The 25,030-nt window shown below is 37.3% G+C and overlaps 1 protein-coding gene across 3 annotated transcripts in view; it reads left to right on the top strand.

Moving 5' to 3' along the window:
- ADGRG6 (adhesion G protein-coupled receptor G6) overlaps window positions 1-25,030 on the top strand; it is a 110,647-nt gene that overhangs the window by 67,970 nt on the left and 17,647 nt on the right. For all 3 annotated transcript variants that reach the window (XM_084201913.1, XM_084201914.1, XM_084201915.1), the window contains exons 9-17: window positions 6,698-6,840; window positions 7,536-7,650; window positions 10,708-10,769; window positions 12,141-12,348; window positions 12,805-12,970; window positions 16,209-16,349; window positions 19,362-19,478; window positions 20,567-20,612; window positions 22,299-22,405. In XM_084201913.1, the coding sequence (XP_084058039.1) occupies window positions 6,698-6,840; window positions 7,536-7,650; window positions 10,708-10,769; window positions 12,141-12,348; window positions 12,805-12,970; window positions 16,209-16,349; window positions 19,362-19,478; window positions 20,567-20,612; window positions 22,299-22,405 (1,105 nt within the window). The remainder of the gene's footprint in view (window positions 1-6,697; window positions 6,841-7,535; window positions 7,651-10,707; window positions 10,770-12,140; window positions 12,349-12,804; window positions 12,971-16,208; window positions 16,350-19,361; window positions 19,479-20,566; window positions 20,613-22,298; window positions 22,406-25,030) is intronic.

Here is a 25,030-nt window from a genome sequence, read left to right as displayed (position 1 = left end):
ACAGAAATTCACTCCACAGTTAAAATTTAAGACCTAACATAGAAATATTATGGCCTTAACTTTATCTTTTACAGAAGTGAACATTTTAGTCTTAACTCTTAATTCACTAAGCCTTATTTCTCTTTTCTGAATTTTTTACAAGATCATAGCCTTCTTTTTCCCAAGGCAGTATAATAATTCTTAAAATTGTTCTTTGAGAAGGTTCTTCCTCTCCTTACATGAATTCATATTCTTGTAATTCAGATCACATATTTTTTGCATTCCCTTTGGTTTAGTATTTATACAACAGTTTAAAAAAACCCCAAAACCAACAAAACAACATCCCCAAGCCTGTTCTATGCATTTTGCTTTGCTCCACCCATATTTACCACACTGCTTCCTCACTAAGGAACTTGAGCTGTCACTCTCCCCACCTAGTGTTCTTGCATGTGAAAGAGGAAAAATCGTTAGAGAGAATGATTCAGAGAAGAAATAGTAGCTGGAAGTGGGAGGTAGGAAGCTGGCTTTTTTTGTCACATTAAAAATAGGTGTTTTCCAAAAAAATACTTTAAACTACTGCATTCTGGAGAAGAGCAAAACAAAACAGAAGTATTGAAGTGGATTGTTGCTCTTTCATTGCTGTGCTGTATGAGCTGCAGAAATCCAAAGTACACCATGCTTGCTAGGCGTTTATGTACCCAGTGATGGGAGACAGAGTGCCAAGTCCAAAAGTGCATATTATTATCAGCACATCTAATACTGTGACATCTCTGGATGACAGCAATATGTATCAAGCTAATACTTTGGTAGATTATTAACTATTTTAATAGACAGAGTCTTATAAAAGCTATATTTGACTTTATGTCAGTGTTCAGTTTTTCCCCTGCTTTTACTGTTTCTGCCTCTTAATGAAAGGGCAGCTGTTCAAAATAGGCAGGAGTTCAGCATGAGCTATGGATATAGCTGTTTCTTTGTCCCCATTATTTTTTGCCCAAATCTTTGAAAATTAAACCGCTTTGTGGATTTTATCCAAGTGAACCAATTTTTAAGATAAAGTATAAATGACTTTGTTTCTTTCATTAATTCTTTGCCTTTTATGACTCCAGCTTTGTCAAAACTTCCTGTGACTGCTGCTGCTTTTCTTAGAAAAGTCCTACTGATCCTTGGTTTTGTCAGATGACTACACAGGGCTGCCTCACAGTAGGGGAATTGGTCTTTAATAAAGAGTTCAGCTCCCTTGCTTCTCCTCTCTTCTCTTATTTTGCAAGCAATTGGGAGAACTCAGGCCCTAATTAATTTATTAATTTTTCTCCACTTAACATCCAGTAAGTTTATGCTTGCTCCAACTTCCACTGATTGATTGTCATAATTTTGGCCTATTGCCAGTGTTGGGTTGCTCCTTCTATGGGAAACAATATTAATGTTAGTACTGTTAAACATCTCATCCAAATTAAAAACCACAGTGGTAGCCATCTGTGTAAAAACTACTAAATCTAAACAGAAATCCCTTGTCTTGGAAATGAAAATAGAGAGGAAAGCAGTTAATCAGAGCTACCCATGCCCAGTCCTGCTCTTTTGAAGTCTGTGGGAGTTTTGCCACCAATGTTAGTGAGGCATATTCAGGCTCCTGCTTGCTGTGTTCTTGGGTGTTGTTTTGCTTAATGGAAAGTGTAATGCACTTGGATAAAATGTTAATTAGATTGTGTAATAGTTTTAGACAAGAGGTGGCAACACTAGAACAGCATAATTTTGGTTTTCTAGTCCTAAGTAAAGTATTGGGCTTTTTACATTCTTTGTAGATTACTTCAAATTATTTTTTATGAAATGACTTTGCTATTCTTGTTATAAATGAATAAATCTGTGATGTCTGTTCCTATTTCAAAAGTTTTCTGGGTTTCTACCAGTGAGGTCTTATGAAGGATTTAGACCTGGCCCACCTCTACTCCACACAACTTTAAGTTCAGTGTTACTGAAGGTAGTAAGGGACAGCCTTTACTCGGGCTGAGAAATACTTTAAAATGCTACATAACATGTACATTATATGTAATATTCCTGTTTGAAAAACCAACCAAAAAAGAACCAACAGTGCCCTGCTGGCATCTTGTCCATGACCTGTGAAGAAAGCCTTCATCACAGATGGAAGAATTTGGGATTTCCTTTTGAATGACTGGAGGATGATCCCTTCTTAGTCTCCTGATGAAATTTCCTGCCCTTTTTCAGCTTCCAATGACTTCTTTTGTCTTTCCACTGACTTTAACTAGATTTAGTGAAGATATAACATTCTTAGATACCATTTTTAGAAAAGCAGCGTATTGGGCAATAGGGAATGGGGGTTTTCTTCATTGTTCCAGAACATAGTGCAAGTGTAGCCAAAAACCCATTTCAGCAAAGACCAGCTGTTCCATGTGAGGGATTCCAGCCCTTTCTGGTTTGACTTTGCAACATTCTCTAGTAATGAATAGCCTTCAGACCAAATTAGCACATATTATAAGTGCTTTCTGTTGAAAAGCCGTAGTTGATTGTATTCCCACACCAGATCTGCAAGGAGGAGCAAGACCCAGAGACACAAGCCAAGGCACAAGGCATGACCATGGTGCTTGAAAAATTCTTCTGCTACAATGGTCATTAACTTAAAAGGAAAGCTTAGGATGCTTTTATTTTTAGTAGTCCAAAAAGTAGCTGCAGTTTTTAGTTTTGTGTCATGAAGTCTCAGATTTTATATTCTAACTATAACATCACCTTCTCCAGGGAAAGGAAACTCTTCATCCTTGACATTTCTTTGAATGTGTCTATTATGTCAAGTCATATTTTTTTGCTCTCTGTTTTGAACACTTTAATGTGTTGCAGTCAAAATCACCTCAAGTAAAAGATTATTCACAACACAGATGCTTCTGTGGAATGCTCTTAGTTTTCCTCTGCTTTCAAATTTATTTCTGTCTTAATCTGTGAGTTTTCTAATATTTTGTCTGCTCTTTGTATTGCATCTTCACTGAGTGACTTATGGAACAGTCAGTTCTTTTTTGTCTGTCCAGTTAATGCAAGGCTGTTAAAACTGTTACTGTCATATTTTCTGGAAAAAATCCCTTTGCTCAGGATTTCTGTCCTGGGAAGCTGAGAAGCCTCAGATAAAAAAGAAAACAATAATTATCTCATTGCTTCACCTGTGTTTTGCTGATTTAAAATGTATTTGGAGATTGTTTGTCCAACAGGTGGTTGTTTCATTAGTTTCATGTGTATTTAACTTAATAGCCAATCACAGTCAAGCTGCGTCAAAACTCTAGAAAGAGTCACGAGTTTTCATTATTATCTTTTAACCTTCCGTAAATATCCTTTCTGTATTCTTTAGTATAGTTTAATATAATATTCTTTACTATAATATAGTATCATAAAATAATAAATTAACCTTCTAAAAACAGAAAGTCAAATTCATAATTTCCTTTGTCTGTCTAAAAAACTCCGCAAATACAAAACAAAACCTCACAAGTGACTCTTCAGCCTACCTGTGTGGCCAGTCTTCAGTTATAGCTATCCATCACCACTTATCTTCAGAGACAATGTAACCATGAGATTAGTAAAGAATTTAATGTTGACATTTGAAAACTATTTAAAATATGCCAGGGTAGTCAGCACTGATATTCCCAGGACTTTTAGTGGAAATTTAGAGTCTGCAAGTATTTCAGTTGTTTAAAAATAGTTCTTTATATTCTTTAAATCAAGTTACACTAACTCTGAAGGAAATTAATCACGATTTGTGAAACAGTTTGACAACGACAGTAATTCAGTATTAGTTCAGCCTGTCTAGTACAACAGAAAGGAGAAATGTGCATTGCTGATTATCAGCTGCATCTCTCCAGGTGCAAGGCAGCCTGTGCTGCAGGGTTGGCGCGGTTTGTTAATCCTTCCTCCGGGCTCCTCGCAGGGCGCAGCAGCGCGACCACAGCCCGTGTGTAGGCACACTGTCCTGGAATAGCTCTGAGTCACGCTGCCCGAGAAGAAAGCTGGCTTTGTGGTCCGGGCCATGGCAGCACAGGCTCCACCACCGCCTCCTGTGCCTCAGATGAGGATGCAGCTTCGTAAATTCCTCTCTCTGAGCCAGCTTAGCTCAACAGTCCAGGACAAAGTGGGATAGACACTGGTCTTCCCAAGCTTTCCTGCTTCCTCCGGCTGCCACCATTTCAGTCAAAGAAAAGAGAAACATACTAATCCCTGTTGTGTTTACCTACACCACTGTCCATTTCTTTTCAATTAGATTGATGGCAGTAATGTTGGCAGTACAGGTTACTATAGATGATGTGGAATTTGTAATTGATTACTGCTGTGAGAATCTATCTGCCTTTATATGCCACACAATAAAACATTTAAAGCTGAGTGTAGCACATCCAGTGACACCAGCAGAGCACAGCAGCATTGTCATTTGTTTGAGTGCAGGCCTGCTATTTCCCAAATTGAGAATTTACTCTTCACCATTATAATGTTTTCTTTCTGGGATCTGAGTGTGACAAAAGTGGAAGGAAGCACTGAACTTCATGTTGCGTCAGCTGTCAAGTTAAAAGGTATTTATTTAGTCTGGGAAGCTAGCATGAGTCATTCTGAAAAGTTTGTGGAAATTGTTTTCATCATATTATGGAGTAGGCTCTTGTTATACAGTATACATGACTTGTGCTTTAAGGGTTTCTCAGAAAACGACAGATTGGTTTAAGAGATTCTTTTTGCCAGTGCTTCAGAATCAATACTTTTCTCTGTACTTTTTCAATACAACTGCAACCAGTTCTACCTCATCTATCATTATCCCCTCTGTTTTGTTGGTATTGTCCTTCCTCAAAGGTATGGATCCTAAATATCATTTTGGTTATTTGGGAATCCTGAAACAGGCAGCTAAGCAGTAGTGGTGACTGTTCAGAATGTCTGTTCTGCAGCCAGAGTGCTGAGGTAGGGAGTGGCATCAGTATATTAAGTTTTCCTCTTCTGAAGTAAAGGGAATAGATGACTGAAGCCAGAATCTTTTAGGAAAGATGGTTAAATGCCAGGAGACTCTGGGGCAGAAGTACTGGAGGGCTGAAGGAATTGGCAATCCCTCAGGCAGTTTCCATACTTCTGCTAAAAATAAATGCCGTAATAAATTTGTGCTTGTAACATATCTGAGGTATACAGAAAAAGCCTGCTAATGCATATCCACCCTACTGAGGCTATTTGCCATATAGATGTTAAACACCCCACAGAGACCAAAGGAATGTTAGGAGGAACTCAGTATCTCTGGGAGCAGGGAAGGAGAGACCTGGCCTGAGACAGCTGGAATTTCTCTGCTAAAATACATCTACTGGGAAAGAAGAAAGCCAAGCCTGCAGGTGGTCACATTTTTATCTTATTTCTCCAGCAACATGTAACCAGTAAAACAGCGAATATGTCAAGAAAATTAGATACATCTGGAAAGTGCAATTCTGAGCTGTCATCATGGGGATGTCTTTCTGAAAGATTTTTTTAGTTGAAGTCCTGGTCTGTCTAGGAAGGAGTACCTGAAAACCCTACTGACCTCTTCAGCACCCCTACAGATTTTTTTCTGCTACTCTTTTTCCTGTAGTCCACAAGCCCCTTTAGCTGACTGTTGCTTTCTTGTGGCACAAGGGGCCACAGGTGAAAGCACCCGTGGTGGGTGTGTGCCCTGCTCACTGTATGTGTGCTGGCAGTGCCACCGCTCCCCAGGCTGCCAGGAACAGCTCACACACTCCAAAGGTCTGTCTTTATTCAGGCTGATGGGTATCCAAGGGCAAGGCTAAGAGGAAGACAGCCCAAAGCATGTTTGCTTTTTCCTTTTTTCCACATTTTGGCTTCCATGGACATCCAATGTTCCATGCTTTAGAGGCTTACCTCCTACTAGCCAGAGCCAAGCAATGCTCTTGGGTACCAACATGTTCTCATCTCCAACAGTTCCTTTTGTCCCAGGAGGAAATTTCTGTGCCTTCCACTCTGGGCTTATTTCCTGTGTCCTGCTAGAACTGGTTTGCTGTTCATGATTTCCCTTCCAGAAAAGCAGTGTTTTTGGACAAGGGTGGGGCCTGTTTTATTTTGTTCACAGGAAAGAGTCTTGGGCACTTTGAACTACTTCTGATGTCCAAGAAAGTAGCAGTGGGCTACAATACAGAAACAGCTATTAGTGCTCGAACTTCGATTAGTCATCTGAGGAACTCAACTTTCCTAATTACGACTAAAAGCGTCAGAAGTATGTCAGGGTGTTTTTCACTCCATAAAAAAACTTAAGAGATTTAAATGTTAGGCATCTGTTCTTTGTTAATCTCCTAGTCTTTCTCTGTATTCCAGAGGTGGATCCTCTGGAGGATGACTTGTCCCACCCTGACAAGTTTTGTGAGGTGGGATGAATCAGCTCTTAAGTTCCTAAGCCATTAGCAACCAGATGTTTAAAATTAATTAGGGCCCATTTAGAACTTACAACTCTATGGTTTCATCTTCTGAACTCTTCTGAAAACATTTTTTAGCTCTTTTGATGAGATGCTTTTTAAAGGTAACTAGGAGATGAAATTTCCCAGCCATATTTTCTTGTCATTGCCCTATATATACAAAAATATAAATTTACAGATAATGAGCAACACTGTTTTGGTGACACTTTCCATACTCAGAAAACCAGAGTTTGTCAGATATTTTTATTTCCACACATTTGGCCTCTGCTCTCCTGACTGAAACACTTGAATAATTTTCTTTGCAGTTTTAGTGCTTTGGCTCTTCTGGTTTATAATTCTACCAACAACATCAATTTAGAAGAAGAAGACATCCGACAGAAGCTTATAAGTAATAATCGAACCATGGAAGAGGGATATCAACTTCATACTGTGGATGTTGATCCAGTGGGTAAGTAGTGTTCAGCTTTGTTACACAAGAAATTTTCTTTGCTTGTTCATAAATAAGCATCTTCTGTGTTAAAATAATCACACATTTCCAAACAGTATGATGGTTTCAGATTTTAAATTGTCCCTTTAAACCTACTTGTTCCACTAATCTCAAGGAGCCATGCTCAAAATACTTTTAATACAAACAAAATTGTTCAAATTGCTTTAGTCAATGTCTTGCTGTCTGGTTGAAAGAGGCTTGGAGGTTCCTGACAGCTTCTCTGGTGGATTGAGGATAACAAAATATGCTTTACAGCCAGAGCTAAAATGAGACATTTTGGACCTCCAAGGTCCTCATCCCCACCTCTTGATGGTGTTTGTGTTTCTGACAACACTTGTCCTTAATCAATCTTCTTTTAGCTCTCATCTCTTCCCATTCAGCTTCTACCAAAGATTGCCCTTCCTTTGGAAGGGAGGAGGTGGAGGCTCCTGGAGTGCAGATGGAGGCAGCAGACACATCCAAGTCTTACCTTTGAGCAGTGGCAGCATGGATGATCCCCCGTTGTGCACCCCTCTATTGCCACTCTATTGCAAACAACCGAGCATTTCATTTTAAGACAATTTTGTGCTGTAGTCTGGTAATGAGCTGAGGACAACAAATGTAAGATGATTACGTGAAGAAACTTGTGATTAACACTGATATACTCATTTTTACAGAAAAATGTTTAGCTGAAGAAAACCCTCCAAACTATTTTTGGCCAGATACCAGGCCTACTGTGACCAACTACACATTTTGCCATGGGAGCTCAGTTCAGACTGCATCAAGAACCTGGTAGGTGTTCAAATATCTGAGAAGCTGAGCTGTTTCTGATGCAACTTTCTGGTTATATATAGTTATTATTTAGTTATATATAATGGTTGCCATTGGCTGGTATTGTATTTCAGGAAGATTTTTTTTTTATATCGTGAGAGATTAGGTAGGTCCAGTAATATTTTGTATTTCATTGACAAGAAAAAAACTTATCTACCACTTCTGTAGTGCATATTGGGGCCCACAATTAATACATGTTCAATGTGACTATAAAAATAAAATCTTCTTACAGAATGAAACTGTTTTACTCAAGTAATAGAATCATAGAATGGGTTTGAGTTGGAAGGGAGCCTAAAGATCATCTAGTTCCAAACCCCCCTGCCATGGGCAGGGACACTTCCCACTAGACCAAGTTGCTCAGAGCCCCATCTATCCTGGCCTGGAACACTTCCAAGGATGGGGTATCCACAACCTCTCTGGACAACCTGTGCCAATGCCTCACTACCCTCAAAGTAAAAAAAAAAATTATTTCTAATATCTAGCTGAAACCTAATCTCTTTCAGTTTAAAACCATTTGCCATTGTCTGGTCACTACATGCTCTTGTAAAAAGACCCTGTCCAGATCTCGTGTAACCCCCTTTAGGTGCTGGAAACTCCCCAGAACTTCCTCTTCTCCAGGATGAACAACCCCAGCTCTCTCACGTTCTTTACAGGAGAGGTGCTTCAGCCCTCTGATAATTTTTGTGGGCCTCCTTTGGACTTGATCCAGCAAGTCCACATTTTTCTTATCTTGCAGGCCCCAGAGATGGATGCAGCGGGATGCAACCAGGATGTGGTTGGCTTTCTGAGCTGCATCTTCCACCAACATCCCCAAGTCCTTCTCTTCAGGGCTGCTTTTAATCCGTTCTCCTCCCAAGTCTATATTTGTGCTTGAGATTGCCCTGACCCACATGCAGGACCTTGACCTTGACCTTTACATTACCGTACCCAAAGCTTCAGATTTGATACCACTCCACCACTACTATCTAACTTGTGTAAGAATGAGAATAAAATTCTGTGAAGATGAGATGTGTATTTGTTTTAATCCAAAACACCTCATCTCATTAGGGGAAAAGTAAAAGAAATTGTGAAACAAATATTTTGCCAGTACTTAGTCATAATTGGAGGTGGGGATAATCTTATGTGTAAAGATTTGAACTTGAGTTTTTAAGGGTTAAGAAATTTTCCCTAATGTAAGAGGTTTGTACAAAAGAGTTTGTATGCCCATTTCCCATTTGTAAAATGGGAATATTATTACTTCTGTTTATATATTACCAAAACATTATGGCTTTGATCTCCTTTGAGTGCTGTAAACATGGTTATGATGATGCAATATTAATTAATTCCTTCAGTATTTAGGATGATTACTATTAAATGCAATATGTTAGTCTTATCCACCCACATTGCATCTGGAACATGTTCTGAGAAGACCAGATCTCTTACTTTTTCCAAATAGTATGGCAACATGGATATGAATCAGCTTTGAGTTTCAGTGCCAAACAGGAAGGCAACCCGCATTATACTTAAATAACTCACTTCCTCAGCCTCCTAATCTTGTACAAGAACTGATTCTGACTGACCAACTTCTGTTGTAGAGTGAGTAGTGCAGAAATCAAATTATTTTTATGTCAGAGCCTCAGAATCATTAAAAATTAAGGTTTCTGGCCTTTGCTGTCCAAGTATTGCTTATCTTTATTATTCATTTGTGGTCTACAAATGATTTTGTACAGCACTTCTCATTAAAAACAAAAATTCCTGTGTTCTGCCCAGTGCTGTGCCCTCCTTGCCTCTGCCTCCACTAGCTTTTGGCAATATGGAGAATATGGAGCACTGGTGGGATTTGTTTGGAGGGAAGAGGAAGCTCTTGTAAAAGTCTCTGTTAGTCATCTGCATTCCACAGTAGGCAATTACCTGTGCCATTACAATAAATGTGGTCAGCTGAGGAATAATGTTATTTTATCATGTGCTGAGTAAAGGGATAAATTTTTCCCATTTACCATCCTTCCTTTTTCCATGCTGTGACAGCATGATTGTCTTTAAAGAAAACTGAGGCAAAAGTGTTTTTAATTTTGGAGCCATTTTTACAGGGTGGCAAAGCTGGTTAAAGGACTGGAGCATCTCTCCTATGAGGAAAGGCTGAGGGAGCTTAGCCTGTTCAGCCTTGAGAAGAGATGACTGAGGGGACCTCATCAATGTCTATGACTATCTGAAGGGAGGGTGCCAGGAGGATGGGTCCAGGCTCTGTTCAGTGGTACCAGGCAACAGGACAAGGAGCAACAGACAGAAACTGATGCACAGCAAGTTCCACCTGAATGTCAGGAAGATCTTATTTACTGTGTGGGTTACCAAGGACCAGAATAGATTGCCCAGAAAGGGTGTGGAGTCTCCCTCACTGGAGTTACTCAAGAACTGTCTGGACTCAATCCTGTGCCATGTGCTCTGGGATGACCCTGCTTGAGTTAGGCAGTTGTACCAGATGCCCACTGTGGTCCCTTCCAACCTGACCCATTCTGTGACTCTGTATTTTGCTATAGTAAGGCTTTAAAAAACAACAACAAAAAAGGAATATTTATATCTGCCCCTAACTTTGGACCTGTATCCAATAGTTATGTACCCTAGTTTTCATTGCTGGAATAAATCTATACCTTCACATGGCTCCTGTGCATGTTCTTGCGAGAGGCAGTATGTGTTGCTATTGGCTAGATCAAAGCCATTTATATAAAGGAGAAATTATAGAAACAGCATATGCCCAGGCCATAATAGGGGCATAATAATTTGTCTCAATATTTGGGTCTTTCCTGAAACACAAAGCCAGAATTTCCACTGAAAAACTGGGATTGCTCTCAGCACTATCTTTTATCAATCATACACTTTCACTGTCAAGTATATATATTGTGTTTCACTAGGGGCCATGTTGCCCCTAGTGAATATTGGGAATTGAGAAGAGTGGACCACTGTGAAACCTACATAAGAATTATGAAATATTTATGTAATTTTGTTTTGATATTTCATGTGAATTTTCTCATTTTCCCTCTTTAGCTATTTGGGTCTGCAGAATTATACATCATACTGGGGTCAACCTGATCTTAGAAATTGCACAGGTGGGTATATTAGTGTTGGTCTCTGGAAGAATATATTTTCTCTTTATGCCAAGTTGTTTAAAAATCTTTCTAAAATATCAGTGCAAAGTAAATAATTGAACTCTGGGGAAGTACACCCAAGTTCAATTCAGCTCACCCATTTAGAGCTCTGGAAAGCAATTACTGAATTAAATCAAACTCTTCAGGCAATTTAATCAAGAGGAAAGGAAGGTAGTATCTTACCTCTATTTGATATTCAAGTTAGGACAAATTTTTAAATATTTTGAATGCCTGCCAGGGGAAAGGCTCCTGCTCTCTTCACTGAACTTACAATCAGATATTTGCAGATTTATTCTCTGTTTCTAAAATACCCTTTTATGTCATTTTGGCCATGAAAGAGTAATAAAATAACAGGACAACAATGTTATGGTCCCTTTTTTAATGCCAAAGCTAGTGAAGAGAATTATACAGTCATATGTATAATATGCAGAACACCTACAATAAGCTCTTGTTCTAAACTGCAGTCTTGGAGAAGCCTCTTTTGGTGTCCTAGGGAGCCTGGCTGTCTAACTCAGTCAATTGGGTACTTGCAGTCAGATTATATGAAAAGCATAATGTCATGTAAAATGAATATTCCACAGTAAATCTATCAGAAACATGTATTATAAAAATCAACCCAAAGCCAGCTGCAAACTAAAGAAGGCTGATCTTTCAAAATCTTATTTGCAAATTCCATTAAATCTCAAATATTTTGAAGCTGTAAAAGGTTAGTGTTTATATTAGTTTTCTGCCCAGGTGGCATTGAAATTACAGTTTTAACATGTTTTGCCATTGCTATCAAACTTTCCTTATCAGGAAGATTCTTGTCATGACATTTGCTTGTGTGTTGTGCTTGCCAGGCCTCTGACAAGTAAGAGTAGCATCCTCTGAAAGAACTGAAACATTTGCAAGGGGGACAGACTTTCTCCAGAAAGCTTAAAAGAGTGAACACTTTTTCAGTAATAGAGACCTTGGATGCATTTGTTTCACTTCAACAGTGAAACTTTTTCTCAGTGAAGAAAAAAGGATACCATAAGGAGGAAAAAAAAGAAGATACTACTCATTGTATTCCTCTCTTTTTCATTCAAACACCCCTTTCTATAATAGTTCTGATCTACAAACTCAAAATAAAGAAAGACACAGCCAATGAGGATAGTATATAATCAGCACATCCTATATATGTTTTTTTTTAGAAATTATAAGTTGGACAAAATTATGAAATCCTATGTTCATTACATATACTATAGAACATACCCTAGCTTTCAACAGTGATGATAAAAATTTGTATTTCTGGACTACTTCAGGACTGTAATGCATTATTTTCACTTTTTGCTTGATTCTGTATGCTCACAGAAAATGCAGCAGATATTGCCAATCAGCTTCTGAATCTCACTGGTGAGGGGCAGCAGCTGACCTCAGACAAAGTAAATGATGTTGTGCAGAAGCTCAAAAAGATTGTGAATGATGAAGAAATTGATGAATCTCTGGGTTCTACCGTGGTGACGATTTTTTCCAATATTCTAGCCAGTTCAGACAGTGTCTTGGCAGCCTCATCTTCAGAGTAAGTATTTCTGCCTTTGAGAAAAGCTTTTTGAGAGCAACCTGCAAGGCTGTAAGGGTTCATTCTTCCATGTATAGACAAACCAGAAAATCAATGTTTCCTGATTTCCATCAAAAACAATTTCCCGAAACAAATTTTAGTGTGCATGACAAATATTTGGATGGAAAAGAAGTTTTCTGAAACATGACACAGCATAGATATAAGTATTGTTGGAATATTATTTCAGGACCAGTGATATGTAGTCAGTCAAAAGCTGGCAGTTTCTGTCAGTCAAAAGCTTTTGTTTTCAAGAGACATGCATAAATTTACAGTCCAACAGTCTCCTTGTGAATACACAGATGGGTAATAAAAACATAGTAGCAAGAGGATCATCTTCTCATGTGAAGAGTGTGCAGAGCGTAGGTGGGGTTTTTTTCTGTATTCAGTTTTCAGAGTAATTTTTATTTCTGTTTTTAGAGCTCTAAAAACTATTGATGCCTTGGCTTTAAAGATCCATTTTGCTGGACCATCCATGAGTATTTCAACACGAAATCTTGCACTTGGAGTGTCCTCTATAAATTCAACTTCATTCAAAGGTGGTGCTTTCAGCGTCAGTCCACAGAATAATGCATCTGATTTCCAGGTACAGAACAAGCAGCTGTATTTGAACATGAAATGTGCCTCTTGTTCCAAGTGTGTTTACTGTGGTTCCTATAAATCCACTTACAACTCCCAGTTCTCCCCCTACTTTCTATTTCCTTTTCCCTACAATCATCCAAACAGACAACAGATTAATGTAGTATTTCCTTGAGTGACAGGAAACACAGATAAACTCACATTCCATGCAGATAAAAAGTAATTTGACTTATAAATCCACAACACACTTGACCTTTTTTTAGTTTTGTGGGTTTTTTTTTTTACTAGTGAAAAAGGAAAATAACCTTTAACAATCTGCAGTACTGACCATTGTGCAATATCTAACAACTCTTTTGATATCTTTCAGCTTTAAAATAAGACACCTATATATAGGCATCTACATATGGATTTCTGCAGATACAATAGTTCTTCAGCCTTCCAGTACAGTTTAAATATTAAGTGCTAAAAGAAACCTAAGTCTAATCCAGTTGTCCACATAAAGGTTGATTGGCTTGTGCCATTTAGGATATCTGAGAAAGTTCAAGCCATTCATGTGGAGCTTGACCAGCCTAGACATTAAAAATAAAACGAACAGAGATCACACAAAATTTACAAAGGTCTCCAGTGCTACAGTATCTAGACAGGATGCTGTAGTTAAGATATTTATCATCACCTCAAAAATATCTTTTCTTTGCTTTTTTCCCACAAATAGAAAATCTTAACATTGGAGATACTGCTTGAGAAGCACATGAGCACCTACAGGAGTTTCCAAAGGTTCTTTTGAAATCAGTAGTGATGAGGTGCCAAAAGTTTTTAAATTTCACTACGTGCCTGTCTGCATCTTAAGGCACCTAAATGCTTTTAAAAATGCAGTTCAATTTAATTTTTTTCAGTTAAATAGGAAGTCTGTGATGGAGGTAATGTAATCTCAGTTTCCTGGGTTTTTAACCATTCAAGTAAAGTGAGTCTTACTTGGAGAAACTTTCAGAAGATATTACACAGAAAGAGAAAAAAAATCTGCTGTGATTTGGACCAGAGGAACTAAAACTGAATTCAAGAAAAATATGGCATTATAAAAACAGTTAAAGACTAATCACTAGAGTATAAGTATTGTATGTAAACAAATTAATTCCTGCTGCAAACTGGCAATGCAACAATCCTCATGAATGTCTGATCATTTTATAAAATACTATGTACTGTAAAAATCAAAACAAGAATGAAGACAGAAAAATGTCTACTTCCTGGAAAAGGTAGTAGTAATATCGTAGGCTTTAGGACTCGTGCATATATATAGACTTTGGATCAAAACTCAAATTCTTGTTTAAATAGATAAAAATAGATTTAATGTACTTGAGTTTTCACATATCTATACTCCTGGATATTTTAGCTAAAATTCCTTTGAATCAATTTTATCAGAAATTTTTGGTGATTGTAAATCTACTTTTGTTTAGCTCTCATATTAATGAAGCTCAATAGCTGTTTGTGAAGCTGAATAGTTCTTTGTTATCAAAGGAATGTTTCTCCTGCAGATTTCATCCTTTATTTATGGAAAGAGGAAAGGAAAATTCTGAAGCCAGGTTTTAGATGATCATACATAAAACAGGAATTACCATCTGTGGCTTGAGGACATCCAGGAATTTTCTCGTCCAGGAATCATTTATTACAGCGCTGTCTAAATAATCATAAAATCCAAACTCCGTCAAATTATTCATACTGTTCCTATTGGAACATGAGCTTCTTCTCAGACTTTCACATTTCCAACAGCTGATTGAGAATTCTTAGCATCCTTCCTACCAGAAAAGTTGCAGCAGCTGTGGGCACCGTTTATATTTTCCATGCCTGTCAGAAAGATACTTTCTATCCCTGCTGAAGGGAGATTCCCTTGTGAAAGCCCACGTTTTTCACCAGTGATGTGATGATCTATCCTAGGCTCATCAGGGAACATTAAACTCTTCAAGCTGTATGCCAGAATGTTTCCAGATTTTTTTTTTCTTGTATTTTTTTCTTAAAGTAGATACCAAGCAAATTTATCCATGGCAATTTGGAAAGATTCTATTTCAGTCCCCTGTGTCTTTATGTTTCTTGCCAAAACTTTGACTAAGTTAGGTTTTGGTGATTCATATTATTAAATTGTTCCTGTAATATATCCATGCTTCTTTGGAGAAGCCTCTTCTGCTCTATTTGCAGACAGTGCCTAATGGGACATCTTTATCACGTACACACTTTCTGTTTACTGGGGCAGAATCAACCTCTGAAAACCTGGTTTTGAGCTGCATTTATCCCTGTTGGGAGATGTCTGTGAGCTACTTCTTACTGATTTCCAAGGGTGAATAATCTGTCAATAGCCTATGATTTTTAACTTTCTATTAGCTAATGGTGCTTTTGGAATGACACAACTGTCCATGAGAGGCGTAAGTACACGGCCAGGATGCCTCTGGGGAAGTCAGTAGTGGGAGTTCCCATATCTCACAGTAAAATTCTGAAGTGCTTTCACTACAGAGCCACTGTGAGCTGGCTTGCTTCCCTTCCTTCAATGCATATGGTGGCACACTTTGAGTAGGCCATGGTGGGAAAGTGATCAGTCACAGAATTGCTAATGAAATGCAGGGTTGCATCCTCTTTTATTTCCTACTCACTTGTTATATTCCTGGGCCACAGAGGGCTTTTAGATTTCTGACACATTGCCAGTAAAGATTAAATTTATATGATGTCAGAAAGTGTCTTTTTTTGTGTTACATAGCACAATAAATATGGAAAACTGACACTAATAATTTTTAAATTTCCTTTCCAGAGTAACTATAAAAGCTCATAAGAGAATTATTTCAGATGTGCAGATCAAGGGAACTAATACAATTTAATAAAGAAAGATTCAGAGCATATCTTTTAGTTCTCAACATTGTTTGCTATGAGGAAAAGTCTCTTGAATGCTACTGAAAATGGTTATGACTGTCATAATTACCCTGTCATTGTTTCCAAATCATCATTAGAGCAGTGAAGGAGTTTGTTTCTTTGTTGGTTTTCTCTAATAATTTTCTGTAGCAGAAGGCTGATCTCATGGAAAAGTGGGAAACCTCCCTAGCCTTCAATTTATTGCATCAACTCTTACATAGACACAAGTCATTTTAGTGTTGATTGGTTCTAGTCCCATATCTAGATATTTCTATTTAAGAGTGTGAACCCAGTTGTGGACAACAGATGGTTTCTTTATTGTTTGAAGATGTTCTCCTGTTGTTTTTATTTAACAGATAGATTTTGACAAGGATCAGACAAGTGCCATCGCTTCTGTTGTTCTGCCACCAAGTTTACTGAAGAATTTAAGTCAAGATGAGTTTGAAGTTATATCCAGGGCTCAGTTTACTTTCTTCAATAAAAATGGTCTTTTTCAGGTAAGCATTAATGTGCCTGAAGTCACAACAGATAGGGTAAATCAAAGCCAGCTACTAAAAGTTTCCTATGGTGTAATCCTTTCACAGTATTTCATGAGTTACAGGGATTAAAATGGGACAGCAAATGTAGGCACTAAAGACAGTCTTATGTTCAGAGCAAAATAGTCGAAGTGCCTGAGTTGAAGTCAGTGGTTTAACTGCAGATTCCTCTCACATGTGAAATAAACCTTTTCTCAGGGTAATCTATGGAAAACTGTATCCCAATTACTGAAAATTAGAGGAAAGCAGCAAAAGCCTTTAAAAAAGCCTTTAATTCTGTTAAAATTCATTAATATAGCTCCTTGATTTTCAGTGGAGCCGGGTTCTTTTCTATCAGTAGGGAATTTGGCATATAACACTGCCAAGTACTCTCCTTTCCTTTTAAGAGCTGGTTAGCACTCATATCCAGCTGACTGCTCTATACTCAGTTGGAAACCCCAGGCTGATGGTTAGCAGCCAGAGGATTTTTGTTCACATATATATATATATACATATATATACACACTGTTCTTTTCACACCTGTGTTCTCATAAGCTTACCATATTTTAATAGGAATAAGGAGAACAATACTTTTATCTGAAACCTAAACTTGCTCAGGTAGATTTAATGTTTTATTTTGTATCAAATGGTAATTGTAAATAGTGCCTGCGTGGTAGGTGCCAAAAATATTAGGAAGAGTTTGCAGCTTGGAAAAAGAAAACCAAAACCACAGTTATTTGGGAAAAAAAAAATAGTTAATTAAGAAGGAAACATTGTTTCATGGTGAACTGTAGAATGTGTCTCAGAAGACTTGAGTTTGTTTTCCCATCAGTATTTCAAGTGACCTTTGGCTCTTGTGCATCCGCAGAACTCCGTAGTATTGTATTGTCCCTATATTATCGTTTTTATTGGCAGTGTATCCAGATTCTTCAGATAATCTAGGCAAGAAAATACTCATGACCCACAGTTGCCTTCTGAAATACACCCCAAAGTATTTTTATTTTAAATTGCATTTGTTTTAAGCCTGCTTTTGAGAAAAACAGGATGAATATCTTTAATTTAAAAAAAACCCAGAAGAATACAGATGGAGGCTGGTCATAATGGCATAAAATCATATGAAGTCAGAATGTGTCCCTTAATGGTGCCAGAATGCGTTTCTAAGTGGTACTTAATAAGCCATTGAAAAACAAAAACCATAAAAATTGCACGGTAATTTGCAACTAAAATGCCTTTCATTTTTTGTGTGTTTTTCAAAGTCTTCATGGGTGATGTGTTTAACACAATTAATTAAAAATGTGCCATCCTCACATTTTTAGGAAGTCTAAAAATAAAGGAAGTTAAAAAGGAGATTAAAATAAGGCCTACAAGTAAACTCCACTTGCCAGGTGAAACCAAACAACTTTATCCATTAGTATAAGAGTATTTTATTTGTACATTTCATATTTCTTCCACGTTCAATTACAAATATCTGAATACTATTCGTTGTCTTCCTTAAAAGCATTCAACATAACAGTGAAACATACTTTGCAGCATTGGAGGTGGGGGGTTATTGCATTGCAACTGAGAGAATTCCAGTAAGTTTTGGCTTGTAATTCATTATAGATGGTTCCATTACTTAGAGGACTATATAAAAGCTGTTCAGGGTGGGATTCACTTCACCAAACACAGGTGTGTTCAGTGTAAACATCTATGCCTGAACACAGCCTTATGGCTAAATAAGTAGTAATTTATATTTTACTTTAAAGCACACATAAGAATATATTAAATTGCCTTCACTAAAGAGACCAACTGTGTCTCGTTTTTCTTATCTGCTACAGACAGAATCCACGGAAATCTGTGGAAATATGTCCAAGGACTTTCATAGACTTTGTCAGATGTTCAAATGTAGGTGGTAGCCAAGAGACTTTTTCTTGTCTGAATGCTAAAGAACTGCTTAGAAATTTGCATTTTCTTTCCTTTTAAATTTTAAAGGTTTTAGGAAATTTTGCCATAAAGCTCCAGTATAATCTGAAATACTGTGTCTGAAAATTCTTGGATATGGTTCTTAGGAAATAGAATATTCTTCTCAGGATAATATCCATCTAATAACAGAAGCTATTGTGTCCCACATGGGTGGTGGGATCTCACAAGCCCAGTGCTGAGCTGAAACCTGACGTCTTGTCATGTTAACAAAACTCCTAAATGGAAGGAATCAAGGGTTCAAGAGTTTGGCAGACCAGATTTTGGGAGGGAAAGTGAGTGGCAATAGAAGACTATTTTACCTAAGACCTGCCACAGGCAGTGACCAAGCTTTCCAACCAGGCATGTAAATATGCAGGTTCCAATAGAAGCTTATCAAAAGAAAATAGTACTGCTAATGCAATTCCATTTCAATAAATAATTGGTTTCCAAGGAAACCACCTCTTCTGGAAAATTGTCAGCTGCCGGCTAAAAATCCTACTGGTCAGTGATAATTTCAGGATTCTATTTAAATTCCTATTGAATAAGACCTTAGAGAAAATGCCATCCCCTTCAGTATGTAACATTGCTATGAATTTGTTTACTACTTCATAGTCAATCATTGTAAGACTGAGGGTGATTTAATACCCTCAATGTGCAGAAAATGGTTTATTCTCTAAAAACTTTTGCATTTACTAAAGGACAGTGTCAACAATAAGATAAGTGAGCTCGTTCATGCTTGTTTAGGGAAATGAGCTAATCATATCATGGGTTGTTATCTTCCACATTGTGTGAGTTATAATTCTGTTTGCCTTCTAACCTCTCTCTATAATTGTGCCTATGCATGTTTATGGCTACAAGAAAAATAGGAAAGCTTCCATGAGGCTAACCTGTAATTTGATTTTATAAACATAACGTTCTTATATTGTGTGATCAAAAGTACAGAAATGCTGACAACTTACTTATTCTGGCATGCTGCAAAAATGAAACTGTGTACTCTGGCTTTTATGTTATGTGCCATATAAGACTTATTATATTTTTCTTAATCTCTTGAAGGATGCAGAAAATCCTGCCAATTTGACCAGTTTTGTGGTAGCATGCAGTATTGGAAACTTAACCATTCAGGATCTTCAGGATTATGTGAAAGTTACAATCAAGCATACCAAAATTCAGGTAAAACAAGACTGATTATTCAGAGGAAGAGGAATGCAGATTATATGTGGTAAAGGCTAAGATTATAACCTGATTTATATGGATGGATTTTGAGTAAGATCAAACTCAAATCAAAATTAAGAAGTTTAGAACAAAAGCATGCAAGCACAACATAGAAACAAATAATCTCTCCCATCCTCATATATTCATGCTCCATTCATGACCTCACATTTATCTGCAAGACCATTGATTCTGCCCCTCAGAAGTAATTTCTGTGCAAATAACTGTAGGTGAAATCTTTGTTAATGACCATATTACTATCCAAATCATGACCAGGGACATGATTTATTACACTGTAACTTCATAATTACTTAAAGTCTTTGACCAAACATTATTTGCTTTGTTAATAGTTCCCGGGATTATTTTGTTGTTATGTGTTTTTCATCAGAGGAATGGACAGAAACACACTTACAAAAGATGACTACAGTAAATTTAGGGAAATAGAGACCAAATAGAGACCAGTTAGAAAATGTGTGAGCTTGACTCAGTTCTAATCCAAAAGAGGCACTAGCACTTGAAACATTAAAGAAAATGTTAAAATGCAATACCTAAGTAAATTGTTTATGTAATGAGAACCTGGTTTGTAATTTTCACAGCTCAATTGACTTTGTCTTGAATTGCATTGCAATTAATATTTTAAGGTTAGGCAAAACAACCTACACATGGGTTCAGCAGGAATTTGTACATTTTCAAGCTTTACATAGAGGATTCATGGAGAAGCCCTATGGCAGTAAACAGGTAAAGGTATTTAGATTATATAAAGACATCATATTAATTGATAACTTCAGTTATGAGAAAACTTCATTATTCTGAGGATGTGCAAAAGGAACCATTGAACAGTACATAGAAGCAGTGCTCTAGATTTTGGGCAAATCCGTTTGTCTAGCAGAAAAAATCTCTAATTTGACACTAGGCAAATTTTTGACAATCAAATGATATGGATTCTTCAGCTCATTAAATGAAAAATATATGCATTGCAACATCTGTTGTAAATTATGAGATTTATGTCTGAAGAGATATACAAAGTCTACTTTTATATCTGCTCTTAGGAGGATCCTAAACCTACCTGTGTCTTCTGGGATATGAACAAAAACGGTAAGTTTGAAAATACTGTAATTTCTTTCATGAGAGGGATAAATATGTCTGAGTTTTAAAATTGGTCACAGTAATGGCTATTTTGCTCCCAAATCGATCCTTTCAGCATTCGATAAAGTCCACTCAATGAATTGTATAATTTCTTCTGGTTAACACAGTTACTTGTAATAGCAAATTTTAAAAACTCCTTTTAAAAGATTGTTTTTAATGTAAATGGTTTTAACATTTAAATTTTTTCTATTAAGTTCTTCCAATTTTTTCTCATATCTGCAGTTTTTCTCTGATCTGTCTATATGAGCGAATTAAATTATAATGCTTCTCAGACACATGAATGGTTCTTAGCCATACTTTTAACTGTTCATTTTATATAACTGGGTTATATAGGTGTAAGATTGTGACTGTTACAGATTATAAACTTTTATGGTCACATATGGAGACACACATTAATAAAGCAACATTTTATACCATTCTTCATCAAAGAATGGTCACTACTGCCAAACCTGTGTGTGATGTTTTACTCAGGCTCTTAATCCTTTGCACAAAGTTGTTCTCTGGGATGAATTTCCAGATGTTTCTGTTTTAGAGATCACTGCTGAGCAGTTTCTCTTCCTTACAAAGAAACAGAGCTGTAGGATTTTGGATGGAGTCTTGCAAGAAATAAAATTGAACATCCAAATTTGTAATTCAAAGTAGGATTTGTAATTCAAAGTAGGAAGCACAGAAAGAGCAACTGAGAAGAATTTGGGAGGGTTAAAATGAGCAAAAAATCATGGAAACTAGTTAGGAAGCTGAACTTAAGAATCACATTAAAGGAGAAACAAACAGGGAGGGAGGAAACTATTCACAGTGGCTGCTTGAGTGGAGAAGAGTTTTAAGTGGTTTTGGAACATCTTCCCGGTATTCTTTGCAGTATTTTGAGAGAATGTCTTGAATTTGAGTGTTTGATTGTCTTGAAGGTACAGAGCAAATTATGCTGGATTTTGTCAAGAGCCATGAGAAAAATGTCTTTAGGAGTCAGAGAATAATTTCACAAAACTAGCTCATATTTTGGCAAGGGAAAAATAAACAAAGAAACAAAGTTTACTTTTTAACATTTAATTTTTAAAACTAAAATCTTTCTACTTGTTTTTCAGAATGGCCTGTTCAGGTGGAGTGGGCTGGGAATAGTTCACTTCATGTTTTTTGTAAGGCCACCAGAGATCATTGGGATTATTCCCTCTGAGCTTCTGCATTACATGCTGCAGAGAGGAAGAGTGGGACCCTCTGCTCCTGGGCTGTAAAAGCTTTCATGTGTCTGAGGATAGATGAGTGGGAGGCAGGCAGGTGTAGACATCACATCAGTGGGGAAAAAGGTGTTCTAAAACCATCTTATTATTGGGTAAAACTATGGCGTGTCTTAATGCGTGATCTACGTCTTACTCACTAAGCAAAAAGCTCCCTACCTTTATTATACATCTCCATCCCTTGCTTCTGCTCAGGAGTCCATTTCTGGGACACTCATCTGGGGTGATTCTTTGCAGAAACTAGGAAATCTGACACTTGCTTCTCTTGCAGTTGTTTTTAATGCTGGCTCATTCAATTTGTGACAACACTTCTGCATTTGCACAAGATGAAGTGAGAAATCTTCTAAAAGAGAGGTTGACACGTGTTTGTTGGACACCAGTTTCTCATGTTTCATTTCCACAGGTGGCAGTGGTGGCTGGAATCCTGCGGGCTGCCAGGTGGATGCAGAGTCCAATGAAAATGAAACTGTGTGCTTATGCAACCACCTCACACATTTTGGTGTCCTAATGGTAGGAAAGCTCACTACTCACCAAGTTACCTTTCCCAGGAACAGCAACACAGCTTTTGTCTGGTAGCAAGACCACTCTCATTTTTGTTACTTGAGTTTTCTTTTGCATGTAATTTATAATAATAATATCATAAAGTTATCATAAAATTATCTCGTCATAACAAAGTAGCTAGTGATAAGGATTCAGGAACAAGATCATTAATAAAGTTAGCAATGGAAGAATATTATTATTGTTGTTATTATTATAATTATTAGATTCTTTTAAAGTGGCTAAATATTATTTTTTAAATAACTAAAACATAACCATGAGATTTTTCCATGTTTTAAAACTACTGTGCCACAAAAGACCTGAGATGAGACTTCTGAGTGATACCAAAATACAAATAGCATATTATAACGTCCAACTTAATATAACTGAGGCTCAGTACTAACATTTCCACTAGAGAGACAGGGAAAAAAAGTGATCTTAATGAGTCCTAAGTTTCAGGGTATCTCTGACATATCCCTTAACAGTATAATCTGACAAAAGTGACCTGCAGCTGAGGAAGGAGGTGTGGAACAAGAGAGAAGTGAATAAGAAAGTCTATTTGAAATTTCCAGATTGAGAAAGTGAGAAGTTGCTTGCAGGAGAAAAAGGAAAAAAAGAACAAAAACCAAACATGAGAAATAGTTAGAAATGTTGTTTTCAGAACAAAAAGAAAAGAGACTCATTGTAGGGAAAAACAGGGAAAGAAAAACATCCTCCAGACAGCAGAAATAGTAATGAGGATGAAAAGTCAAGGGAGCACAATAATTCTCTTTCATCCTTAGACAGAAAGGCTGACTTGTCCCTTGCAAATCTAGTTCTCACACTTGACAAGATTTATCTAACGTCATAAACTGTGAAGTGGCACCTTTTGCACCATGTGTAAACCCACATTGGCTGTTTGCTTGCCTGGCTTCACTCAGTTTTGGGGATGCCTTATGTTACAGGTCTTCTCTTGGAAAAAGAGCGCTCACGGAGCACTGGTACAGAACCCATGGCTCGTACTCTGTCAGAGCCTTAAGCAAAGTCTCCAGACAGGGTGGCTGGCAGAGCAGTGTCTGTCCAGGAGATGAAAGAGGGAAGGAACCATATGGGGCACTTCAGCCTCAGCAGCATAACCTCCAGCATTCAGCTGCCTCAAGCAATTTGCAGTTGTGAAGTGCTTTCCAGAGGAAAAAAAAATAAAAATCCCAACATGAAAAAATGGAATAGTGCTATCTTTTCTGAACTTTTGGTGGTTGTTTATGCTCAATAATGGGCTGATACATTTTTTTTCCAGCTGAAATTAAGATTCTTTGGCCTGTAAAACATAGCTGCAGAAAAGATGTTGGCTCCTGGTCACAGCAGGAATAATTCCTAAGTGGAAGTATTGGGGTTTGAAGTAACTTGTGGCAGTGTCAAATAGGACTTAAACCACACAAGGGAGCCACATACACTGACTTTTCCAGCTTTGGCCTTCCAGACCTTTCTTAATAGAACTGCTCTCGTCACATCATGCTGAGATGTAGATACAGAAAAGCCACAAGCTTTGTGTCTTCTTGCAAGCTAAATTATGGTCTTGTTCCACTTTTCATCCTCAAAGTGATTAAGAAAAGGCTTCCTTTAGGATATATTCAATGAGCCCCTTCTCTTCCCTGAATGCTTCAGTGGCAGTAGGTCTTTGAATTTGGACTGCATTCCAATAGATTTTTAGATAGTTTTGACCATTCTAGCTGCTTTTGCATTTTATAATTTCTTCTGACTTTATTTTAGATACTAAGTTGTTTCCAAAAAAAAAAATCTCCTTATGTATAAATAAACTGTGATATAAGGTGGGTGTGGACAGTAAGGAAAACCTGACTTTTCCTACAAAAGATGCAAAGTTTTGTAGCATTTAATGTTTCTTTTTGTTAGGGACAACAGTGAAAATGACTGTAGAATTGACATAATCATCTCTTAGTGTTTGCTCACATTTTCTCCACAATGATATAAATCTGAATTCTTATATTTTCTTGTCCTTAAAAAAGGAATTAACACTGACATTCATTCTCAGATGCTACCATGTGACAGTTACAGTTAGACAGAAAATAGAAAAAGAAAAATCCTTAGAATGCTCCTGCTTCATTTCCAAATTTTTTTCTGTTGTCTTTATCAATACTTTTCTGACCAATTATATTTAAAAGTGTAGTTCTTATATCAAAACAGACCCTAAATGCAAAATGCAATATCTTGCCCTTGGTTTCACCTGCAGATGATCAGTTACATTGAGTCCTGTGGACTTTAAATAACAAAAAGCCCAGAAATTCCCTGCAATGTTGCACATTTCAGTGTGAATACTTGTAAGTTACATTTTTCTAAATCTTACATCTCCTGAAAAAGAGTGGCATGCAAGCAACAGAGTTAAAAAGTTTGGACACTGGGGACTTTTCCAGAGAAGGACATTTCAATTCCTAGTACTGGATTATAAGGATCAGAACCGGGCTCTATCAGCTGTTCCCAGCAGTTATAGTACTTACAGCACAATGTTTTCAAGGGCTGTGGGAAGGAAGTGAGAGGTGTAACAACTGCAGATGGAGTACACGCAGTAAAAATGAAGCCCAGTGTCAAGGTCACAGTGGTATT

This window comes from Fringilla coelebs (assembly GCF_963513975.1).
Source record: "Fringilla coelebs genome assembly, chromosome: 3".
Taxonomy (NCBI): Eukaryota; Metazoa; Chordata; class Aves; order Passeriformes; family Fringillidae; genus Fringilla; species Fringilla coelebs.
This window is presented reverse-complemented; position numbering and strand designations above follow the sequence as displayed.